The 23,328-nt window shown below is 40.2% G+C and overlaps 1 protein-coding gene across 7 annotated transcripts in view; it reads right to left on the reverse strand.

The window, feature by feature from the left end:
* The window catches only part of NAV2 (neuron navigator 2), a 406,583-nt gene that overhangs the window by 128,023 nt on the left and 255,232 nt on the right, over nucleotides 1–23,328 (reverse strand). For 4 of the 7 annotated variants that reach the window (XM_075755360.1, XM_075755358.1, XM_075755356.1 and 1 more), the window contains 2 exons: nucleotides 11,152–11,224; nucleotides 3,797–4,064 (listed from right to left, as the gene is read on the reverse strand). In XM_075755360.1, the coding sequence (XP_075611475.1) occupies nucleotides 3,797–4,064; nucleotides 11,152–11,224 (341 nt within the window). Of the gene's footprint in view, nucleotides 1–2,176; nucleotides 2,246–3,796; nucleotides 4,065–11,151; nucleotides 11,225–23,328 lie in introns of all 7 variants that reach the window. The other 3 variants (XM_075755357.1, XM_075755355.1, XM_075755352.1) reach the window with 1 other exon arrangement.

Genomic DNA, 23,328 nt, shown 5'->3' on the forward strand with positions numbered 1-23,328 from the left:
ACCCAGTTCACGTCACCTACGGTAGCACTGAAAGGGACCGCTCTTTGCCGTCTTAGTATCTTCTGTATGGTAGAATCTCTTCAAAACTTATTTATATAAATCACCAAATCAAATTGTCTTAAATAACTTATGCCAATAATAGGCTGAAATGAAGAAGTCCCTAGTTGTCAGAGAGAGTGGGGATGCAGCTGACCAAATCATCGTTGTGCCTCTGGGAAGGACGAGAAGCCAGGAAGGAGTCTGGCAGTGCTTCCTAAATAAACTGACTTCTCCAGGACCAGTAAAAAAATAGGAAAAGAAACATGAAGGAAAAGAGCAAAAATGTCAGCAGCTGCATGCACATGCTTTCAAAGCTCAAAAGAGGATAAGACATAAGGGCATCATTCAAATACAAAACCAAAAATTAATTTACAAACTCAAACCATCACAGATCTGGCACAGCACATCATGGTTCTGAGGTTGACTTTACTGAACCCTTTTAGATGAGCCCCTCAATTTATTCAGCCTTTTTCAACACTGGGGGGTGCTAGAAAGTTGTGCATACTCCCCGTTGCAGCAAGGTGTAAATGAGAACAGCCCAAGAGATGCTTCATCCACTGCAGAGGAGACTACACGGGAAGCAGCAGAGACAAACCAGGGACAAACACTGTTCTTGAGAACTTGGAAGCCACCAAGACAAGAAAGTTCATTACGAGCTTGTTTTGCTTAATAGGAAACGAGCTAGGTTTCCTACAGGTAGGAAGGATGCACATGATACCTCAGCTGAAAGTTTCTACAGGATGATAAAACATTGTGGAAGGCTATGAGAGCCCCCAGCACTAGGAGGGGAGTTTTCTAGCAGGGCTTGGCAGGAGGGAAGGGGTAATATTCTTGCACCGATGGGTAAGAAAAAGGTCTCCACACATGCCCATATGGGTTTTACAAGTCTGTCACATTTTAAAGTAAATAAAGCTACTCAAACCACACGATCACTCAAGAAGTGACAAGTTTTCGACTCGAGTCAGTATTGTCACTGCCAGGAAAAACATATAGAGAATAAAAAACCCCCCACATACGTGCTAAAAACACTCTTGAAGAAGATATCATTTCTCTTAGATTTTTCTTTCCCTCCTGTAGTTTAACCGACTGATTTCAAGCCCCTGCTTTTGGTGTTAGGCCAAGCTATTTCACAGTGGGAAATACAGGGGGCAAAAAACGGTTCAGGGAGACATTTCTAGCTTCCTCCTATTAGATAGAGACAAGGTAGTGAGCTTGGAGAACACTCTCCATTACTGCTCTTCAGCACCTCTCCCAGGCAAATAGGAACTGTCAAAGCCATAATTATGATCAAGAGAGAATATGAAAAGGAAACATGGGATGTTTTAACAGGGGTTATACTGCAGACGTTCACTGTTGTCAAAAAAGAAATAAGATGGGGAAAATAAATCCAGATTATACAGCAGAACTAACAATCTATACAACTTGCCAAGCTGAACAAAAATCGTCAACAATAGTTCACAAGCTTAGCAAAAATGGTGTAGTCTACTTTACCAATGTATAACTATATAAAAATTCTTTGTAAAACATTTTCATATATAATAGTAGTAAAAGTAAACCTGATTAACAACCACATTAATAACACAGCAAACCTTACGATCACTGAGATGAGATGGTCATACAAGCTGGCATGCAAATCATGCTGGGATTCAGGAAAAAAAATAGACTGGAATAGCTAATAATTATTTTCAGGCAGATTAGATGTGCTCAGCTTCAGAGCACTGGGGAGCTCAGCGGAGACAGACCCACAGGGAGCTGTTTGGGCGCACGTGACGCTCTTTACTAGCTAAGAGAACAGCCTGACTCTAGTTACAATAACGCAGATCTAAATACAACACATACAGATGCGTACAGAGGGGAGAGAACTCCCAGAACCATGTTTTGTTCTCAAAAGCAAAAGCTCATAAAGACAAGAAAACCAACTTATTTTCTTGCGGGCCAAAATGCATTCCACATCTTGGGGAAAAAAAAAAAAAAAAAAAAAAAAAGAAAAAAATTAAAATCCATTCTAACGCTTCTGCGCTTCAGCTGTTTGTAAAATGCCTAGTTACAAACTATTTTCAACAGGAACCCTAAACATGCATCCAGAAATATTGCAAAAGGATTGTTCATGCTTTGCAGAAGATGAAGAAATTCTAACCTAGAAGACTTTTTCTGACCAAGAGTGAATCGGATGATTTTGCTTTGAGATGAATCCCTGGGAGATGCACTGTATGATAGGAAAGAAAAAGCGGAATATAACATTGAATAAAGAAACTTTTTTTCTTTTAAGCCACTGAACTTAGTAAGTAGTTTTAGGGAGGAAAGAGCTTTTATGAATTTCATAGGAAAAAAAGCTTCTTGACTAAGTATAACTTTATGTCAGCACTCCTAAAATCTGAAAAGAATTAATTTTTATAGAGTAATAAACGTGCAATTCTGCGTGCAAACCCCAACTTTATTACTCTTTTCTTTCTCAAACTTTTATTATATGTATTTTTCTGCAGAATTTGAGCATATTTTAGTATATACTAAGAAAACATGACATTTAGTATATACTAAGAAAACATGACATTTAAGACCTTTACATTAGATATTTTAAAATTATTTGAAACCCAGCACAAGCCACACAACGGACTGAAAAATATCAAAGCAATATTCCAATAGTCCCATGCATCTCTGCATGTTTTTGATAGAAGTCACAGAAATATTCTCAAATATATCTTTGTTTTACAGTAATTATTTCCTGTATAAGTTTATACATGCCGTAGCAACGCTATATTTTTCAGTTACACGAAAACATTGTTCCTACCCAAAATGAGCATGATTCATGAAGAAAGTCATAAGCAAACACCAAATAAGCTCTCTCACTAGTCTCACTTGGAAGGTCTTAAATAAACTGTTTATACGCCTCATAAAGCAGCACTTAAGCTAGTGTTCACCTTCATATGTGTTATTTTAACACAAACACACCTTAATGTGAGATATATAAAACCTTCATACTGTAGCAATTATGCAAAGATGGCTTCAGCCTTTACTCCTGCCCACTCATCCCCACTAAACCCCTCGCTCTTTTAGCAGTGGAAGGGTCAGACAAGCCGAAAGCTGTACACATGTATTCGTGGTGGTATTGCTTTCACAAATTGCTTTTATTTTAACCTGGAAAGAGCACCCCTAGGATTAAAGACATTCAAGGGACAAAGACAGCCTCTGTTTATCTGTATTCTGATCTAGGAGCGCCAACAAACGCCAATTGTGGAAATTATTTTTCATGTAAGCCAGCAGCATATTATTTTTTGACCAATAAGCCTAGATATGATTTTGACTGTCACCAGCTGTGATGACTTTATTTCTTTTACCAGTGTCACTGCCCTCCACTTCTTAGGACTGAAATTCTTGCAGACTGAGAACTGAAGTTGGTTTTCACATGCCCCAAGTATATATTCTGTAATGGCAACAATAGATGTGCTTTGCGAGTAGAAAGAAACAAAAGGAATACTGAGAAAGATGTCCTTACAAAATATTACAGTTACTTGGTCTAGTGGGTATTTTACTGAATTGAACTGCGTATTTCTGGCACTGAGAACATATTTAAGCACATCTGTTTTCATTTCCAAGGGCGTGAAGTCAACTGTTACCCAGCATTCAATTTGCAACACACTCTTTATTCGAGAGTAGAACTAAAGAAAGAAGTTTCTTTGGCTTTTGAAGGCCTGCAACAAAAAGAAAAAAAGAAATAAAACAATGGAAAAAACCAACAACGTAAAGGAAATTTCCCCACCTGGACTGCATTTCTGGTTGTGCTTTGAACTGATGCTGCGCGGCTTGCGGGGGCTGTTGGCACGGAGTCTGGAGCGATGCTGGCACCTGCTGCTGCGGTACCCCCACCTGGCACTGGGATGGAGGACCCGCTTGCTGGGATACTGGGGGCGCTTGCTGGGATGGATGGAGTTGTGGTTGCTGTTTCTGTGGCTGCTGTTGCTGTTGCTTGTATCGAGATAAACTGAAGAAGAGGCCCAAGATGGCCTTTAGATTCCCATTCCTGATTTCTGTAAGGCAATGTTCAGAAGTCACTAGGTCAGCCCCCAGTCCTTCTTTCTCTCCGACAGTACAGCCGGTCACGTAACGCGGTCTGAGCTCGGTTCCCTTAGGAAATGACAGGCTTTCTGCACATCTAATTGGCATTACAGCTGATTACCAGTGAGCACCAACTACAAATAAGTAACTAATTTCTCCCTTGCGGTGACTGCACGATGTCTTCCATTTCCGCTACAGTCTCTGTGTTAATAATAGTGTGCTTAAAAACAATAGTCTCTTTAAATAGGTCCCTTAAACTAAAGTAACCAAAACAAAAACCTCACAACAAGTGTATTAACATCATCACACTGTAAATGATTTCTCAGTCCTGAATCTGCACGAGGAGCAGAAACTACTCAATTATCACATACTATCATATCATTTCTGGAATATCAGACTAATTGTTTCCACTAAGGAAATCTGACAGAAGTTTTGCACTAGAAAATATGACTATCGGATGACATAGCTGTGTTAAACCAGATAATTACCAGTTTCATGCTATCACAAGCCAACAAAGAATGGATGCCCAAGGTACCTAAAGATAGCTTGACAGTGAATGAATAAACATTTCAACTCCTAAAAGTCATCCTGTTCTACGCAATATCAAATACAAAAATGTAAAACCAAACAGGAATACAAAGATAAAGTACCAGAACATGCAGGTAATAGCTGTATCATAATTAATACGCAAGAGTGCTAATTCAGTCTTGCAGACAACCTCAGCAATGTGCCACGAGTTAATTATTAAGAATGTTTAATTTCTTCATTTAAAAAAGTGAATTAAAAAAGTTACATCAAACAGCTGAACACTATATAGACCACTGGAACCAACAAAACTTACTGTTGCCCTACACTTTTAACCCATCTACACAGATGAGTGCAAGAGGGGAAGAAAAGGACATGTGGCAAGCTGGTGGCCAAGCACGGAAGCGAGAATCAGAATTTTAATTTCTGTTCCCAATTCTGGCCAAAAGGTTACTCTGACTTTGTAACAGGCCCGGCTCTACCCTTTATTCCCTCGCCCAGCCACGTTTCTGCTCACGTTGCTCCTCTTTGCTGTGCAACAAGCTTCTGCTCTTAAGCCCAAACCAGCAAATCTCAGGCTCATGGCTTAAAAATTTTGCTCCCCTTTCCATACCAGCTGCCAGGTTCAGTGTCCTTGTCTACCTGTGCCTCAATCTACCTCTTCTTCCTAGCCAATAATCTAATTTACTCTCTTCCTCCTTAATTTTCTTTTGGTCCATGCCCATCTCCTTAACAACTCCTAGACCTTATCTCAGTGGTTCTGATCATCACCCAAATGCAGGATACGCCTTTCCTTTGCTCCCCTACTTCTTGACTAAATTTCCTTACCGATTTTTTCCTCCCTGCAGTCTGGCCCCTCCACCAGTGCTCCTTCCCATCGCTGCCCCTGTTCCCTTATTTAAACGATTATCAACTCCAGGGCCCTCGAGCAACCATTTTCCATCTTCCTTTTTTTTTTTTTTTTTCCCCCTCAGCCAATTTTAGTCTCTTCCTGGACAACGGGATGGGATCCCGGTGAGTCCTGCCTGTTTCCCCTTTCCCCGTCCATTCCTGCTCCCATGTAGCGTTATGCCACAAACCTTCCCCCACTCCCATCAGCATCTGCATCACGCAGGTTCCTTCACTAACCTGCCCGTGTTTAGCTAGGGAGGACATGGATAGAAGCAGACAAAGTAAAACAGACATAAAAAGACAGAAAAGCACAGTAAAAAGGATCTCCTTATCTTCAGTAAAGAACTCGAACCCCTCACGGAAATGGTAAGGAAAGTAGCGCTTAATCACAGGCTGAAGCATAACTAAACAGACCCAGAGGCACTGGGCAGCTTAACTGCACACCTACAGGCCAGAAAATAAAAGAAATTACTGGGGGGCTGCATCTTCAGACTCAGCAAAGCTCTATGCAATTGGAAACAAGGACTTGATTTCAATGTGGAGAGGCGATTATAACAATAAACCCACCTAGAACCTGTCGCTTTCTATAGCTGTATGTCTTCTGCTGTATTTATCAGAAGAGCAACCTGGTTTTGGCATTTTTCTAAGGTGACCGAATAAATAAGGACCAAAAGAAAAACATCTTTAAATGAGTTTCAAAAGCAGCAGTCTCTTTCCCTCTGGATTTTAAGCAAATTATTTCAAACGGGACTTTCAGAAGTAGTTCTGTTTCTCTTATCTTAGAGATAGACACCTGGCAGTTTGCCCCTGCACTTTGTACAAAAAGAGTATTTTAAAGAGTACTTCAACCTCGCTGCACTGTGCCCATCAGTGCAGTCTCAACTGCTTCCTGATTTAAGTCCCCTCCGGTCCAAGCACCCCCTTAAGTATGCATATTAACTTAAATGAGGACAGGCGTGTCACCTACTCATTTAAAATATGTGGAGCCAAAAAAGACTTGTCTTGTATATTTGAAACGAACACTCTAGATATTTGAAAGGAAACTGGAATTTGGTTTTCAGAGAATCCCCACAAATCTACCCTTTGGATATTTCCATCTTGGAACATCTCCGTTGCTGCTTGTTTCACCTACAGCTGGAACTTCCACTACTGTAGCCTGCCAATCATCCTTCTCTGTCTCCACAAAAATACACTGGATTCAGTGGAAATTGAAAAAACCCCACAGTTCAGGACAAAGAAAAGAAAAGTCTGCTGGGTAGGTTACTAGAGAAATGGCATTATCTGATTCCTCTAACACTTGTGAATGAAATTTCTATAAATCATAAACTATTCATTATGTACGGAATAAAGATCAAAGCAAACCAATGAAGAAGAAAAATCGTCTATCGTTGTTATTTAGTCAAGCTTGTTTGCATTTGCTTCTGTAAAGTTTATTTTGTATCTGATTCTGTAAAGCACGTGGGACTAGAAAAACAGAACCAGTTTACATGGACTAGACTGGTTAGCCAAACTGGCTAGCAGGAGTACAAATTAAGAATCACTGCACATGGCTTAAGCTTGCCTCTATCCTGCTAGAAAATAGGGCTGTCACATCTCTGTACTATTCACCCTGCAAGACAGTGGGTGTCCGCTGCTGTCGCTCTGCACCAGCCCCTTATGGTTGACCACCGAGGGATTCTGCACGCAGCCCCCATCAACCCTGCTTAGTCTAAGAGGTGAGACAAGATGGTCTGCTGAACAGAACAAAACGAAAAAAAGCAGGAAATTCTGTCCACAGTGAATGATGGGAGAGGAGGGAAAGGGTCAAAGGAACTACAAGCAGGTTTGAATTTAAGACAAAATGTTGAGCAGTAGATATATTTCACAGCCAACCTAGGACACATGACAAAGTACGGACAGACTCAACCTCAGTCAGCACGTGCTCTAGGCTGACGGGGCTCCAAGCTGACTTTAGGGATCCAAAGCTACCAAAATAACTCCGGGGTCCACTTTGGAGACTCTGCTCTCTTCCCTGGAAGCAGGGAAATGCAATAGGGAATTAATTCCCACCAGACACACTAGGTCTGGCAGGCATTTTTTGATAATTAAAGAGTAATTTTTTGAAGACTGCACATTACTCAGTGTGGTACCATCAAAATTTGGCAGCATGCTAAGTGCCCTGCTCAGGTACGTTTAAAATAGCACTGTGGGATACACTGCGGAAACAAAAATTCCACCTTGACACTGGAAAGGACCTAAAACGGATGAACTGCAGTACTGCAGAGTGTGCACACTGAAATCCATTTACCTACAGAAGCGTGGATGTCATTTCAGAGGCAAAAGTCTAAGCGGAATCGTGGTTGTTCCAAAGTCTAGCGAGGCTTTTTCTTTCGTCACTTTATGGTTTCACCATTTGCTCAGCTAATCTTTATCCAGCTAATCTGTTACCCAGAAGAGTTGCAGCTGCTATCTATGACACCATTTAGAGTTTCTACTGCACATTTATGTTCTCCATAACCTTCAAAATCTTGGCAGTGAGCAGATATTGTGTGAAGGAGGGCAACCTTAGCTGAGCAGGTGCAGTTCCAGGAGCCTAAAACGGAGCTCAGTGCGGAAACAAATTTAAGAGCGTGGGTATGGGGAGACAGCCCAAAGTGATGGACAATAAAAATTTACCGCAGCAAGAAAGGAAAAGAATTTTCCAGCATCCCCCATAGTTTTCTTTAGTAAGTACAAATGGAGATTTTAGCATTTAAGAATCTTTGAGAAGGTAATGCCTTTTTGGCTCCACATTGCTGGGAAGACCTGTCTCTAGCGTAGTGTGGTCATCATCAGCGACTGCAGATCCTTAGCATCTTCACTGCATAAATCCATAAAAAAAACCCCTAAGTGGCACGCACATATCAAAGCAGGATTTTTTAATACCGGAAGGATATGACACATGAAATACCAAATTATTTCAACGTTTAGGAGTCATCCAAATCCAATTTTGAATCATCAACTTCCCTCAGCACTAAAACTGCGCTATTGAAAAATACGTGTTCTCAAGCAACCCAGGACAGACCTCAATGTTTATTCCCATTTGGAAGCAACCACAATCTTGTACTTCCTCCTAGATGAGGATCTGCCAGTGAGGTAAAGTTATTTGCAGTTGACCTAGCAGGTCTTGCCAACTCGCACAGAAACACTGACTTGGTTTTTTACAGCACTCTTCATTTTAAGTGTTTCTGTGTTTCCTCCTTCCTCAGCACAGTTAAGGGGTGACTAAGAACAGAAACGACATTGTTGAATTCAAGTCTTTTAACTTCATTTTATAAAAACATGTTCCCTCCCTCTCTAGCTGTCACTTTTTCCTTCAATATTAGCAGTGGAGCCAGTAAATGTTCTCATTCATATGTTGGCAGCAAACATTACTGGTCTCCTCTTAGCTTCCATATAATTTAATATGTTAATTCCTAGACAGTGTAAAAGAAAGGAAGACACACAAAATCAGCAGAAGCCACGGGATAACCTATATCCTGCCGAGTGTGACTTGTGATTTGGTGGGAGAGCAAAGAACACGGATCGCATTGTCCCTTCCCCAGTGTGAACACCACCACACTTCCAACTTTGCGCGCTGAGACAGTCTTCCCATCAACTAATCTGCTATTTTTCTTAGATTTTGCACTGTATCAAGATAGGTAAATAATAATATAAATGTAATAATGAAATTTATTACATTTTTTACAATGTTTACATACTATGTCAAGGTCAAAACTGGCTTTTACTAGGGTAGGGACTTGGTTGCCTTTTCTTTCTTTTTTTTTTTTTAACCATTTCCTGGTAAAGAAACTTTCTGCTGTTAGAAGTTTTAGCTCATACTTTCTTTTCTTGACCTGAGAATCCTGATTTTAACTGAGCTATCAAGGCGCATAATGCAGGAAGTACTTGGGCTGACCATATTAAAGCTTCCCTTTGGAAGAAAATATTCATTATTGGTGTTTTAATCCAGCTTAAGGATATACCACAGAAAAGACAGCTAACCTTCAGCTCCCTCTTCTCCTACTAGTCATGGGAATAGCAGGTTAGAACAACATGTACTAAGTATCTGCGGCGTTGCTTTCCACACTTACAAACCACCTCAAACATAGTGAAATTACATTTCAAATGTACATTTTCAAGTGGCTTGTAAGATCTCACAGACTAGGATGAGGTAGGGGGCTTCCTTTCAAGGACAGCAAGGAATTCTTTAACCTATTCTCCAAGTTGTCAAAATGTAATTTTAAATTTTTATTTTTAATAACAGTTAAATAATAGCTTTATTTTTATAGTAATTTTATGAAAGTTTGTGCATTTTTGTAATATTTTAAAAATGTAATATAAAACTTGTATACATGATGGTTTCACCATAAAGTTAATCCACAGTGGTTATCTGGAATACATTTCATAAACATCATTTACCATCAATAAGGGAAAGTGCGTTTCAGCTAAGATTTCAAATCATGATTCTAAAGTGCGTGGTGCTGGGTTTTGGATTTGTGACTAAAACGGTGTTGATAAGGCCCCGATCCTTGCACAGCATCAAGACTTTCTTTATTTCCCACACTGCCTTCCCACAGCGAGCTGGAGGTCAGCCCACCACACCTACACGTCCTTTCTCGCCTTCCTCATTTCAGCTATAGCCTTCCATCAGAGGAAGAAAACACAGCGTTAAACATACAGGCAATTAAGTTATTCACACACAAGTAAGCGTATGTGCGTGATTTGATGATATAACCTCCTCCTCAAAACTAAGTTTGCAAAGAGACTTAGTCACCAGATCTAGCTTAATGCCTCACCCGATGCCACACATCAATTATTTGTTCTGCAAAGCTCTGAAGGAGGTATATAATATATTCAAAGTTTGCCTTAGGCGCCACCAATCCCAATTGCTTTTCCAGTGGATTTCAATGAAAGTATAAGTGAAAGCTGGTGCTGAGGATGACAGAAATCCATTTGATCTCTTAGTAAGATGGCAGTTAAACAGCTTCTGAGCCAAAAGGTACCATACATCCTGAGACCTATCATGCACCAGCATAAAGGATATAGTACGGTGAGTCATGTTTGGGTTTCAGAAAAATTCTGGTGCTCTTCAAAAGCAGAGTGCTTAATTAGAGGTCAAAATGTCTTTTGTTTTTGTTTTGGTTCAAAACATTTGGATGTTATTGTTTCATGCATTTGGAGACAAACTTTTTTTTTAAAAAATATCTATCTTTAAAAAAGAAAAGAAAGTTGGATACTTCTTCAGGTAAGAGAATAATTCATAAATGAGGAAGTAAATCTCTCCCTCAAAAGGCAAACAACCACCAGCAGTTTACTTTAAGTATCCGTAAAATCTACACTCTGATCAATGTGCCAATTATAGAACTTAGATGAGAAACTTCTGGGTTTTAACAGAAGGAAACAAATAAGTGACTGAATTCTGATTTGGTCTCATTGATTATTTTTACAAGTCAGCTGTGTGGAGACTAGATATATATCTTTACCTACCTTCCGTACCGACACGGGAAAAAAAGGAGTAAAGACTATCAAAACTTTAAATTATCCATATTATTCTCCCATTACACTCCACGTGCTGCTTCCAATCACAAGCAGTACTTCAGGTCCCTCATTTAAAATGAAATTTTAAACAACTGATTGACTCACCTTCTGCTGACAGCCCCTGTATGTTGATCCCCTTAGCAGCCAAGAAACTCAGGCACGCATCTATGTTTTCAATCTGTTCAAGAACAAGCAAATGAAAAAAAAGAGACACAAAAAGAAAATGCATTGTAATAATTGTTTACTTTCATCTCCCACCACCCTTCATTGCACTCAATCTTTGTATCTTTGTATAAAAAGTCCCTTTGCTCGTTATGTGGAAACCATAATATGAAACCTCCTCAGTTACTAAGGTCCTAAATTAATAAAGTATTACGTGGGTTAGGACTTTCTGTTATTTGTACATGCATGAAGCAAGTTATTTAATACTCTAACCACGAAAGAGGATCACTAAACATCTCACTAAAGGGTCAAGGCTGTTATGCCAGGATTTTTAACCGACAATAAGTATAACAAACACGAAACCGAAAATAAACATTGAGGTCACATTTGCTTGAGAAGGCAGATTGCCACTTGCTCTGAAGTTGACAGCTGGCGAAAGTTTCCAGCCACAAAAGCAGTCAAATATAAAATCTGTAACTGGAAACCTCAGCCGGAATCCAAAAAATGGTCACTCGCAAGATCCTCCGCGTGTCTGAAATGACAGGCAATTCTGGTCGCTCACTGCGGGGCAAATCCTGCCCGTCGGAGATGGTACAACAACATTAAATTGCATGGGATAAGAGGAATTTTGACCGGGTAGGGTCTTCTGCACAAGAAGCCTGACTGTTAGTGACTACAGCAGCCACATATAGACTGCATTCAAATCCCACCTAACAAAGTGAACTCCAGAAGGGTTGGATGAGTTCGACATTTTTTCCCCTGCACCTCAACATGACAATAGAGATCTCGCACTAACTTCACACCTAGTTTCCCACCAAGCTACCACGAACGCTCTGCTGTCGTATTCACAAGATGCAGAGATGCCAGCCCCCCTGATCACAGCACTTCTCTGCAGAAGCCTACGCTTAGGAACCTCGAGAAGCTGCAAGGAACAACATCATAGGAAATACCAAGTGTTTCAGGTGTGGTTACACAGAAGACTTTTGGATAATACCTCTGATCAATTTTTGCTGTGATCACGGTAACCAGTGAGTGATAAAACAGGGTCTCCATGTTTGAACATCTCGTAAACATTAATTTATTAATTCCCAAAACATTGCAACCTAACACTGCTTTCACTTTATAGATAAGTGGACAAACACCAAGCTATCGCACTTGCTATCATGAAACTACCTTTCTTATGTGAAGTTTGAAGACATCAAAAGAGAACATGAAAGACCCAGTTTCCCTGTCAGCTCCTGCCTGCGCTCAAAAACCACTCAGGTGAGGGCTGTGCAGCCCTCTGAGGGCATTGCATTCTAGAGGCTGAGCTCCCAGCACCTGACCTGTGCTTCCCGTCCTTCTCAAAGTAATAAACAATATGAGGGAAGCTGCCAGAAAAGCTCCAGCATGGATTGCTCTTAAGGTACTTTCATTTATTGTCTCTAACAATAAAAACATTCTCTTCTATCAGGGGTAAAAAAAGTTCTTGGCATTACCTGGCTGTGATTTCAACAATTATAAACACTGATATTCTCAAAGCTTTTATCAACCTCATTATACTTTGAGATACACTATATCAAAGCATACAAAGTATATCATATACTTCGAGTATACTTCCAAACCCGGACAGATACCAAAGAATACATTTCCTGTAATGTTCAGACCTTAGAGCTCGCAGCAGGGTGCAGTTCAAAGGTTCACTTATCCACATTTCAATACAATACCACAGTCAATCTCTACCCATTTCCTTCCTCAGTGCTCAACAACCCTTTCAAGTTTTCAACATGGTTTTTATTGAGGTGATTTGGGACTTTGCCTAAAAGCCAAAGTTTACCTTTTCAAGAATAAACACCACACAAAAGCATCACTCCCTTTCTACCACCTGTACTCAACAAGTCTTCATCATTCCAAGGACATTTCCAGTCTTCCACAGCTGTGGGTAGCTTTCTCCTCTCCTAATAAGGAGGATTACTTTGGTTAGTGAGTGAAGATGAGCAGTATCTCATCTCAACTCCAGGTGAGATGAGCAGAGACTCAAAGTAGCTTTGTCAGTCCTGCTTTGCTGCTCTTCCCAGGTCCCTCATCTTTGCTCAAACTCTCCTTTAGGACAGAGCGACCACAGGATTAGGATTTACTTCTGGGTAGCAAGTTTCTCATCCGTGCCCTCATTCTTGGTGGGACATAGTAGATTGTATTATAGAATATTAGAGATTATTATCTATATATCTATATTATCTATATTCTATAATGTTTTATAACACTATCTATAGGAAACAGGAAAATATCCTATTTCAGTACTTAAAACCAGGCATGATAAAATAAAGAGGTAATAACAGAGGCTTGCAAAAGCAAACCTCTTACATTTGTAAACTAAAAGTACTACGATAAGATCCTACGGGGTTGTACAGCATCGCATGTACAAGGAATTCACTAAAAAAATATAACTTAGGAACACATCACTGATCCTGTTAACATTTACGCAGTATCATCTGTGATGCTAACAACATTGCATGACAGAATGACAGGAATGTGAGCATTTTCTTGATTTTGAAGAAAAAATAGAGCCCAAAAAGGAAAACAGAAAGAACTTTGGGAAAATTCAAGAATAAAGTGAAACACAGAAGGCAGGTCTATAGCTGAAATGATTGAAATTTAGTGTTCGCAGGAATTCAAGGTGCTTGCCACACGATGAGGGGCTGGTGGCCCACATACAAGTGATTTGGGACTGCTGTCTAGCTCCAGTGAAAAAGGACTCACACTGACACAGCACTCTGGGTCTCGGATGAGACCAAAGCCCTGAATGCCCGACCAGGGAGCTGTTGTCTTCTACACCCCGAGGTGCCAAGGAGGAAAACAGTGATGCTGGGATGTACGAGGGATGCAATCGCTGATTTTTTCCTATCGTAAAAACTGAAAATAAGAAAGCTACTGAAATCTTCACATGTCAAATAGCTTAAGATGTCAGTAATACTTCATGGCCAGCAGCCTGAGTGAAGAAGCCTAAACTCAGTTTATCGCCTTAAAAATTAGTCTAATGCCTCGGAAATCATGTCACTTGTTTAAGGACAAGAGTTTCCAACTGTGTTAATATTTCCTGAATTTTACCCATAAAAGCACCACGGAAGGATTCTGTCTCTAGCCCGTACTGTATTAAGGTAAGAACTAACTATTAATAATCTGCAAATATTGTTTTATGGAGGAAGGTGGCCCAGTGCACAAAGGCTTGGAGATAGTAGCGTTGCAGTTAGACCATTTAGATGTGGGTACCTAGGACAGAAGTGAAATTCCTGGGCAGACCTCAGCTAAGCAAAGACCTAATGACCCCATGTCATGGTGACTTGCAACACTAAGCACAGCTGCCTCCTTGAAATGACAGAATTCAGCAGCAAACCATCACTGAGACTGTACAGGCCCTCTCTTGGCCAAGCCCACACATTGCTTAAACCCTTCAAGCAGATGTGAAAAGACTGGATTTGCCAAAGGGGAGTGTATATTTTCTTTTTAACTGTGAGCTACAACTGGGTTTTTGGCTGACAATCCCGATTTCTCATTTGCTTTGCCAGCAATGTTTAACACAGTAGAAGCAAAGCAGGAATGATGGCAGTTGGATGCTCTCATCTCCTGGCTACCCAAAATAGGGGAAAGCTTGCAAAAAGAGAAGGAAAACCAAGGACAGGCATCCACAGCAATTATCTCACTCGGACACACTACCGGGAGTGTCCAAAACTGAGCCTTGCCTTGTTAGAATTCCTAGCCAAAAGCATCAAATGAATTTATGATTTTAAATCATTGCATATAAACTGTTTCAGGTAGAGTCAAATAAAGCACATTATCAGTCCCACACCCTATGTGATGGGTATTTATTCTGAAATGTTCCTAAACGCCAACAAAGGATAGCTGAGCCCGCACCCGAGGGGCCACCCGCCTCTGGGGGCTCCTCTTCCTTTCTTACAACCAGGACATGATATGAAAAAAAAATAAGAAGCCACAGAATTAAACTTCTGTTCAGACATAATATATCAAGCGTCGCAGCTCCCATTCTCATATTCGCAAAAGCAAAATGCATGTTTAATTCAGCTATCTGAAAACTTCCTCTTACCATGAATCTCTGGGTGGCATTTGCTACCTGGCAAGGTGGGAGCAGAAGGCATCATGGCTAAGAAGTGTTGCACATGCATAACTTTCAAACACCTGACCAGCCTGTGGAAGCAGCAGTTGCTTTGTTACACCAGTAAGACCATCAGCCTCTTGCTGGAAAAGCAGGATTAAAAACTAGTGGTCACAGATATTTATTGATTTCTAAGTTTTTGTAAAGGACATCATCGGACATCATCATTTTCATTCCCACCAGACCTGCACACTCCTCGTTCCTTCCTAGCTTCTACACACATCAAACTCAAGTACACACAAATTTAACAGCTTCCCTGAATTCCTATGTGTGGATCAGAATACATTTCTTTAATTCTCATTTCCCTATGGCTTTCCCAGGTATATTACTCAGGTTTCCCTCTGTTCTCAAAAGTACCCTACAGTAATTATGCATTTCTGACAACACTGGCCACCAGACCCACGCAAGTTTTTGCGCTTCTCATATAATAGCAATTTCTTTTTCTATTCTTGTCAGTGCTAGAAAGAAAAGGAGTCAGGAAATGTGCCCTGGTCTGTATGAGCAGAACAGGGCATGCCAGAAAGCACCCCCCCAAAACAAAATATCCCCATTCTGTAGCCTGTAAATGGAGATCCATAGGTTGGAACTGATATATGTTGACCATTGATTCTATCAAAGACTTGAATATGGAAACTGTCCACAGTCAAAGCTGTCCATCCAACTCCGTCAAGTTGAATACACAGGGTAAATTATAACTAGTGCTGCCCTTGTGACAGATAAAGGTGTTTTTCTCAGACAAAATCAGAATTAAACTTACTGTAGGTTCCTTCACTTAGAAACCATGGGAAGTTTCTCATGTTACGATGCAAGACCTCTGCTCCCAACTTTTACAGTGATAGATGTGGAGTTTTTACGAGCTTATCCAGAAAATCCACCACTTCTATTGAAACCAGTGCTTTCCATTTAACTTGAGGCTCCATGTTATGTCCGGCATATTAGTTTTCAAAGGAGAAAAAGAAGATTGATTTAATGTGAAAGTTTTTAAAGTTTCACAAACCCTCATGCAATATTCCAGCAGACTGCACATACGATGTGGAAACAAGGAAAGAGCCGAACAGAAGCAGTTTTCAGCAAGCTGTTACTTAAGGCAAACTCTATTCCTTATCTATATTTTCAGGTCAAGCTTTTACACTCAATATTTTTATATCGTAAAATTTAGGAAGAGCCTTAAAATCTTAAGTCATTGGCAATCCTTAAAACCCTGGAGATTTGGGGGAGGGAGCGTTCTCCCTTCAAATAATGTCTCATTTGCACTATTTCCTAAACATAATAATATATATAAGAAACACGACAACAAAATTGCAAATTCCATTTTCCCCAAAAGGATATAAATACTAACTATTTTTCCTTTGTTTAAAATAAATCTCCATTAGTAGTTATCCCAATCAAAATGTTTGTTGGGTTTGTTGTTGTTGTTTGTTTTTAGAAAACGTTCATATGCTGTTCCTGACTATTTGGATAAAAACGTCTCTCAAAACTAAGTTTCAGGATTTTGACAGAACTCGACGGATATCTTTGAAATTAAATAGCAGATGTAACATAAGGACAAACGAAGCTAATCCGCGTTCTGAAGCCAGGTTGTAACAGATACAGCCACAGAAACAAAAATCTATTATCATGGGTACACTGTTTTCACATGTACGTGAAGAGTTGACTCTCTCTGTTACAAATGCATTATTTTAGGTTTTTAAAGAACAGGACAGTTTGGGCACTAGCCTAAGGCTGGAGAACTAGCCTAAGCCTCATCTCTCATCCTCATCTCTGTGACCCCGGTTAAAGCCTTGGCTTGCCTGTGCCTCAGCTCCTCCTCTGCAAATAATGGGACAAATATTCAATATTCATTCACAACACGCCTAATACAAATAGAACCACGGCAGTAAGCACCACAGAGAAAGCTGCGATTCACGATGGCCAAGATTTCTAATGACATCAAAGAGCATCCAAAGGGCGTTCTTGTATTGTGAATGGTTTCAGGCAATCCTGCGTGACTCGCAAGGCTTGCCAAAGCTAATCTGGTCTGGGAGAGGCAGATGGAAGGGTTGGAGAAATTTTCCTAGTTTATTTTGAAATCCAGCTTTTCGGGGTTTTTTCAGATTTATTTATTCAAAAGTGAAACTTTCCTATGGAGAAAAAAAAAAAGTAAAGGGCAATTTCTTTGAAAAATATCCCTGGAAATATTATTTTTGGATCACCTTTTCAGGATCAGGCCTTAAATACATTTGAAAAGTTCAAGTGGATAATTGGTGCATAATTTGAAATCTTGAGACATCCTAAATTATGATTAGTTAAGCATCAACAAGTTCCACTTGGCAAAACACCTATCAACAGAGTATCCAGTCTCTGGAGAATCATTAATTTAGGATATAGATGAAACTCTTCGTTGGTCTCAAGAGACACTAGACTAGTTTTTAGCACACATGACACTATCTGTACATTATTGGCACTAAATCTTGGCTTATGTATAACTGAGGACAGGAACAGACGGGCTTGAACCTAAGGCTGTGCTCAGTAAATACATAATGAGGAGGGCAGCGAGTCCATGAATGCTTCATTTCCACCTTCCCTGGTTGCTCACAGGAGACCTGTTAATATCCAGGGCTTCCAGACTGAAAGTTATGTGTTTCTAGTGCTGTGCACTTGGGATTAAATGTGGAATATGATCAACACCTAGTGAAGATGGACTTGTTGCCAAAACATCCTTGAATTCTACATAAAAGAGTATTTTTAAAAGAGCATAAATGCTTAAAAGGAAGGACTGACGCTACAACCACTCAATGCAGTAAGCGCTGGCTCTTGTACACTGTTGTATTTCCTCAAATACTAGCTCAAGTGTTGAAGGCTCTGTATATCATTAACTTGAATTTGCAGCAGGAATCCAGAATTTAACAAAACTGACGTACAAAGAACTACACAGAACGTTTTATCACAAACAGAGCTCTTGCCTCAGAAAAAAGTTTCACATTAATACTGCTGCACTCTATTAAATTATTAATTATAAAAATAAAATAACCTACAAATCACAAGGTTGTTTTAGGATAATGCAAGCACATTACAGATTCTCAATTACTGTGAGCGGGACGACAGTACACCTGCAAACGATCTGGTTTCGTTTATTCAAATACAAGCAAACTAAAGTCATCGTAGCGGTCACCTCACGGCCGCGTCACGTGAAGGAGCTCTGGCAATACAGTTCTTGACAGTTGTTCCTTTCTAAAAAAGATCCACGGGAAGGGAGCTACTGCCGCAGCCCGTTCCCAGGCGTCCCCAGCACCCTCTCCGTCTCGGCTGACGTGCATACTTATGTCTCGAGGTCTGAGGGTCACGCCTTCACCTGTTCCCAACTGATTTATTCTGGTGGCTGGAAGGGCACCAACACATATGGGCTCCTTCCTTCCTTGCACCTGGGTAACATCTCCTCCTCAAATTCTCCTGCAATAGTACTGTTGAAATATATAAGCATAATCCTACATAAAAAGCAAAAGAATTCATTTTTCTGCATCTGTGTTACCTTCACAGACTAATTAGTTGTTATCACACAATTACAGTGTATAAGCAATGGCTGGAAATCAAAGATTTATGACCATGCATAGACAAAAAGTTTATTTCTCTGGGCTGTATAATCCTTTGTAAAAGCTACCATCTGTTTCAGATATTCAAGAGTGAAGAGCTTAGAACTACATACCCTGTGAAAAGAAACAAAGGTCTAGGCACCAGAAGAAATTGCCATACAAACAGCTTTAATTCTTACATCATAAACCTGACAGAGAAATTTGTCATATTTTCTTGTTGAATATATAGTTTCACTCTACAATTTTTAAACAGTGCAGCAGACAGTGGGGTTTCTGTTGAGAAACGATGCACAACTCAGAAACCCCAATTAAACTACGTACACACGAGCAGATACCTTTTGTTATCCACCTAAGCTTTAAACTCGGGTTACTGTGATTTTGCTGCCGTTATGGAAGACAAAGTTTTCTTCACAGCTAAGGTTCAGAAAAAGAATTAATTAATTTCCCAGAAAGGAGAAGAATAATTGTCCTCAAATCCCCTTAACCTTTTTTCCCTTACAAAAGGTTCGGATAAAGTTAACCCTGAATAAAACCCATCATTTATCCCTGACAGACTCGGCACAAGATTTAGTCTGAGCACAGTTTTTGCTCGTGGTACCAAACTCAGCACCAACAGAGTCCGGGTGAAGTTAATACAATCCACCGAACACAACCTCATGGAGTTCCGCATGTTGTACGTGCTCTAACACGCAGGCACGGGAAGTTAAAAACTGTCATCCATAATTTCCCATTTTTCCCTATTTATACAAAAAATAGCAAGGAGCTATGCATTTGCAAAGTATTGCATGGAAAGCATATTTATGTAATCATTTTACATAAATAATAGGCACGGCAAATAAAGAATTATTTTTCTAGACTTTGGTGCTGGTGTACATAGAGAAGTGTCAGATACAGGTATCTCCACATACCTATGCGGAATGACCCTGGGCCCTTAATGCATTTACTGTTTCATGTATTTAGTCCAAAGGGGGCAGAACCATAGGTGTTCAAAAAGTTATAATTCCATTTAACAGTGAAATAAGCCATCAATCTAATTCTGCTGTTACAGTTAAGCTGACATCTTCCAGTTTTTCCATAAAAATTACTTTTTGAGTCAGTTCTCTTTTGCTCCTTATTGAACCTCACACAGTTTCAGAGACAGATGATGTCCAAGTTCTTGCATCGCTGGATAGGGCAAAGAATTCTGACACGCCATCGGGGACCACGAGGACGATCCCTTATGGGAACGACAGACTGTCATCAGCAACGTGGCCAACGGTGCCACATACATCCACCCAACAGACAGAACAGCACACACATGCTGCCTTATCTCCCATCTCCGCACACAGAAGAGTTTGGGAAGCCTTTTTCTTGAGAAATTAAATACCTGTTTAGTGACACTTTATCAAGCCTTATGGCAGGGAGATGTATAGATCGGCCTTTCCCTACCCAGTCTAGCTCTATTTATCATGTTATTTGCTATGGAGGGTGATGGTGGGGGTGAGGGGGCGGCTTGTGGTTTTATTTAGACTGCAAGCTCTGCAACACAGAAACCTATGATCCAACCATGCCTGTCTCACTGATAACAATACATGAATGGTAAGCATAACAGCGTAACAACAGTCTGGATCTCTGGAAAAACAAAAGAGACAGTAAAATGAATCTTATCTAGGAGCAATAGTCATTATAAAGTGAGGAAGAAGGACACCTAAGTACAAGCAACCTGACGGATCACGCCTGTAGTAAATCATTCCTGTCTGCATGACAACACAGGTTCATGCATGATCAACAGAAACACAGGACACTTACAGAAAATGCTTTAAACATTCCTAAACTCAACATTTGGCCAAGTGCCTCTCCAGGCAATCGAAGGAGCTAAGCTGATGCCTACCACCAGCCAGGCTGGCACGGCTCCAGATAACATCTTCCCCTCCAGCTAACCTTCAGCTGTGAGGAAGCATATCACGGCTAAGGCCAAAAGACACCCATTTGTTACTGTAGTAACATTAAAACAGATTAAATTTCTAAACATATACTGACAGTACCATACAAACTCCCCAAGCAAAGCAAGGGGAAGGCTTACCAGAATACAGAAACATTCCCTTTACTACATTTCTCAGAACAACCTTGGGGTAGGATAACTTGAAAATAAATGGCTATATTTAACCACTGGGATGTGTTTCCAAAAACCCTATGCTAGGAATTTGCAGAGGGGGAAAAAAAGAAATTTAAAAAATGCTTGTGATGCTTTTGATCTTCCCGGCAGAGCTGCTCCCCTGAATTAGCAGCACATGCCCAGGCAGCAGAGTCCTCCTCGGCTTTGGGGAACGAGCCATCAACCAGACTTCAGCCCTACCGACCCTGAGGGGCGGGCAGCAACAGCCTCGCAGATTTATTGAGGCTAGCTAAGGCAATGTTTAGACAACACCAGGTGTATAAAAATGCTCAAAATGTTTAGAGGAGCAGGTTAAAGTGGATGCCTGCTCTTGAAGAGCAAAGATAGAATTATTTTCCATGAGAAAAATACAAGCAATTAAGAATATTTATTTATTTATTCAGCAGTCATTTTCACTTATTTGTACAAAACACATGAGCTCATCCACTCAGTGGAACTTATACCCATATAAGATAGAGATACTTATATACTATGTATACTCATATACATATCTGCTCAGGTGATGCAGATGGTTTCAGCCCATATTATTCCTGCCAACCAGCTCATTAATGTGTACCCTGCTGTATCTTTTAAGTATAGGCCATATCACACCAGCATTCACATTTATTAACTCATTTCTTTGAGAAAAAGAACACAGAAATATGTATAGCATCTGCCATACGCAAACAGTAACAAAGACTTCAACATCTCATGCTCTTTTCTTCAATAAAACAAGATTCATAGAGCAGGGGATGGAGCTGGCGAGGGTCACACTGAGGAGGCAAGTGGAGACCCAGCTCTAACAAGTGAATTAAAACTCCCAGCAGCAGCTCGCTTCAAAACTAGGAGCCATACCAGCCTGGATAATTTCCATACAAACCATTCTTTGACTTTGGGTGTTACATACGTTACAGAGCAGCTCATTTTCAGAACACAAGAAATCAGTCAAATATTAAAATAATAGTCAAATTGCCATCACTGGAGTAAGGTTTCCTTGCAAATGAAGTCACTATATTGAAAACACGGCCTTCAGCTCGACTTTCACAAAGTCCTTGGAAAGAAATGCAAGCTCTGACCCATGTTGCACTACAAGATTCTTTATGTTTACAAGACAAACAGTAGTAGAAAGACTGAAGAGTATTATTTTACTAGTACAGCTTGATATCTGCATCAGAAAGGGATGATTCTTGAAAAACTTCTGGTCAACACACGAAAAAATAAATACCTCCTCTTTGTTATTTGATAACACAGATACTTATATACACAAAGGGATCATCCTTAAAAAATAATAAAAGCCAACCACAAACCCACATGAGAACCACAGTTATTTCCTACTCTATTTATAGGAAGGAACTGTGGTGTTGGTTCAGCCTGCATTCCTTCTGTTGCTCCAAATTCTTGTTTTGAGTATCCCACAACTTCCCCAGGCTTAGCATGGGAAGATGAGAGTTTGCTTTATTAACCTGCAGGTTCCCCCTTCCTCTTCCCTTTGGCACCGACAGCTTTGCTACCCTTCCACTCCTTCAAGGCTTCAGTAACAAGGGTAACACACTATCGCTTCTCAGACTTTCACATCTAACATCTTAGTTCTTTCTAGAGTATCATCATCTGTGATTTTTCTTTTTTTAAATGTTGAACCTTGGAAAAAATAAATTTTGTCTTCTCATTAGTCTTTTCTCATACTTTTTTCTCAAATATAGAGATATGTCTTATCTCTTTCCACTGCCAGATTCAATATTTCGTTACCTTGACATTTAAGGGGGCAAAACCCCTCTACCTCTCCCATAAGTCACCTTGCTGCTGCTATTCTACCCCCTCCCCTTCCAGTCCCACCTTCAGTTATCTTTCAACTGTTGCCTGCGTCTGCCAACATATCCGTTCACCGGCAAGCATCTCTGCTCTCTTCTTTGTCTTCAAGTCCACATTTTCAAAACTAACTTTGTTTACTCTTCTCTCTCCCCAGTCACTGCTGTTCTAGCTGATACGGATCTTCTCTTTCCTTTGCCTCGCTCTTCACTTCAATGTTCTGATCTCTCAATCATCTTGTCCTTTGCCTTTTTCTTATATCACCTAATTTTTACCATTATCTCATCTTGTTATGATTTACCACTTGCATGTACTAGGTAACACCGTGCTAAAACCTTGCTGTGAAACTTTCTTCAAAAACTGTGACCATTTTACACGACATATTTCCTCACAGACACAACACAGCCCCGACAGAACAAGATTTCTACAGGCTGCCATTACAGCCAGACTTGATAGCCACA

The sequence above is a fragment of the Balearica regulorum genome, chromosome 5 (genome assembly GCF_011004875.1).
Source record: "Balearica regulorum gibbericeps isolate bBalReg1 chromosome 5, bBalReg1.pri, whole genome shotgun sequence".
NCBI lineage: Eukaryota > Metazoa > Chordata > Aves > Gruiformes > Gruidae > Balearica > Balearica regulorum.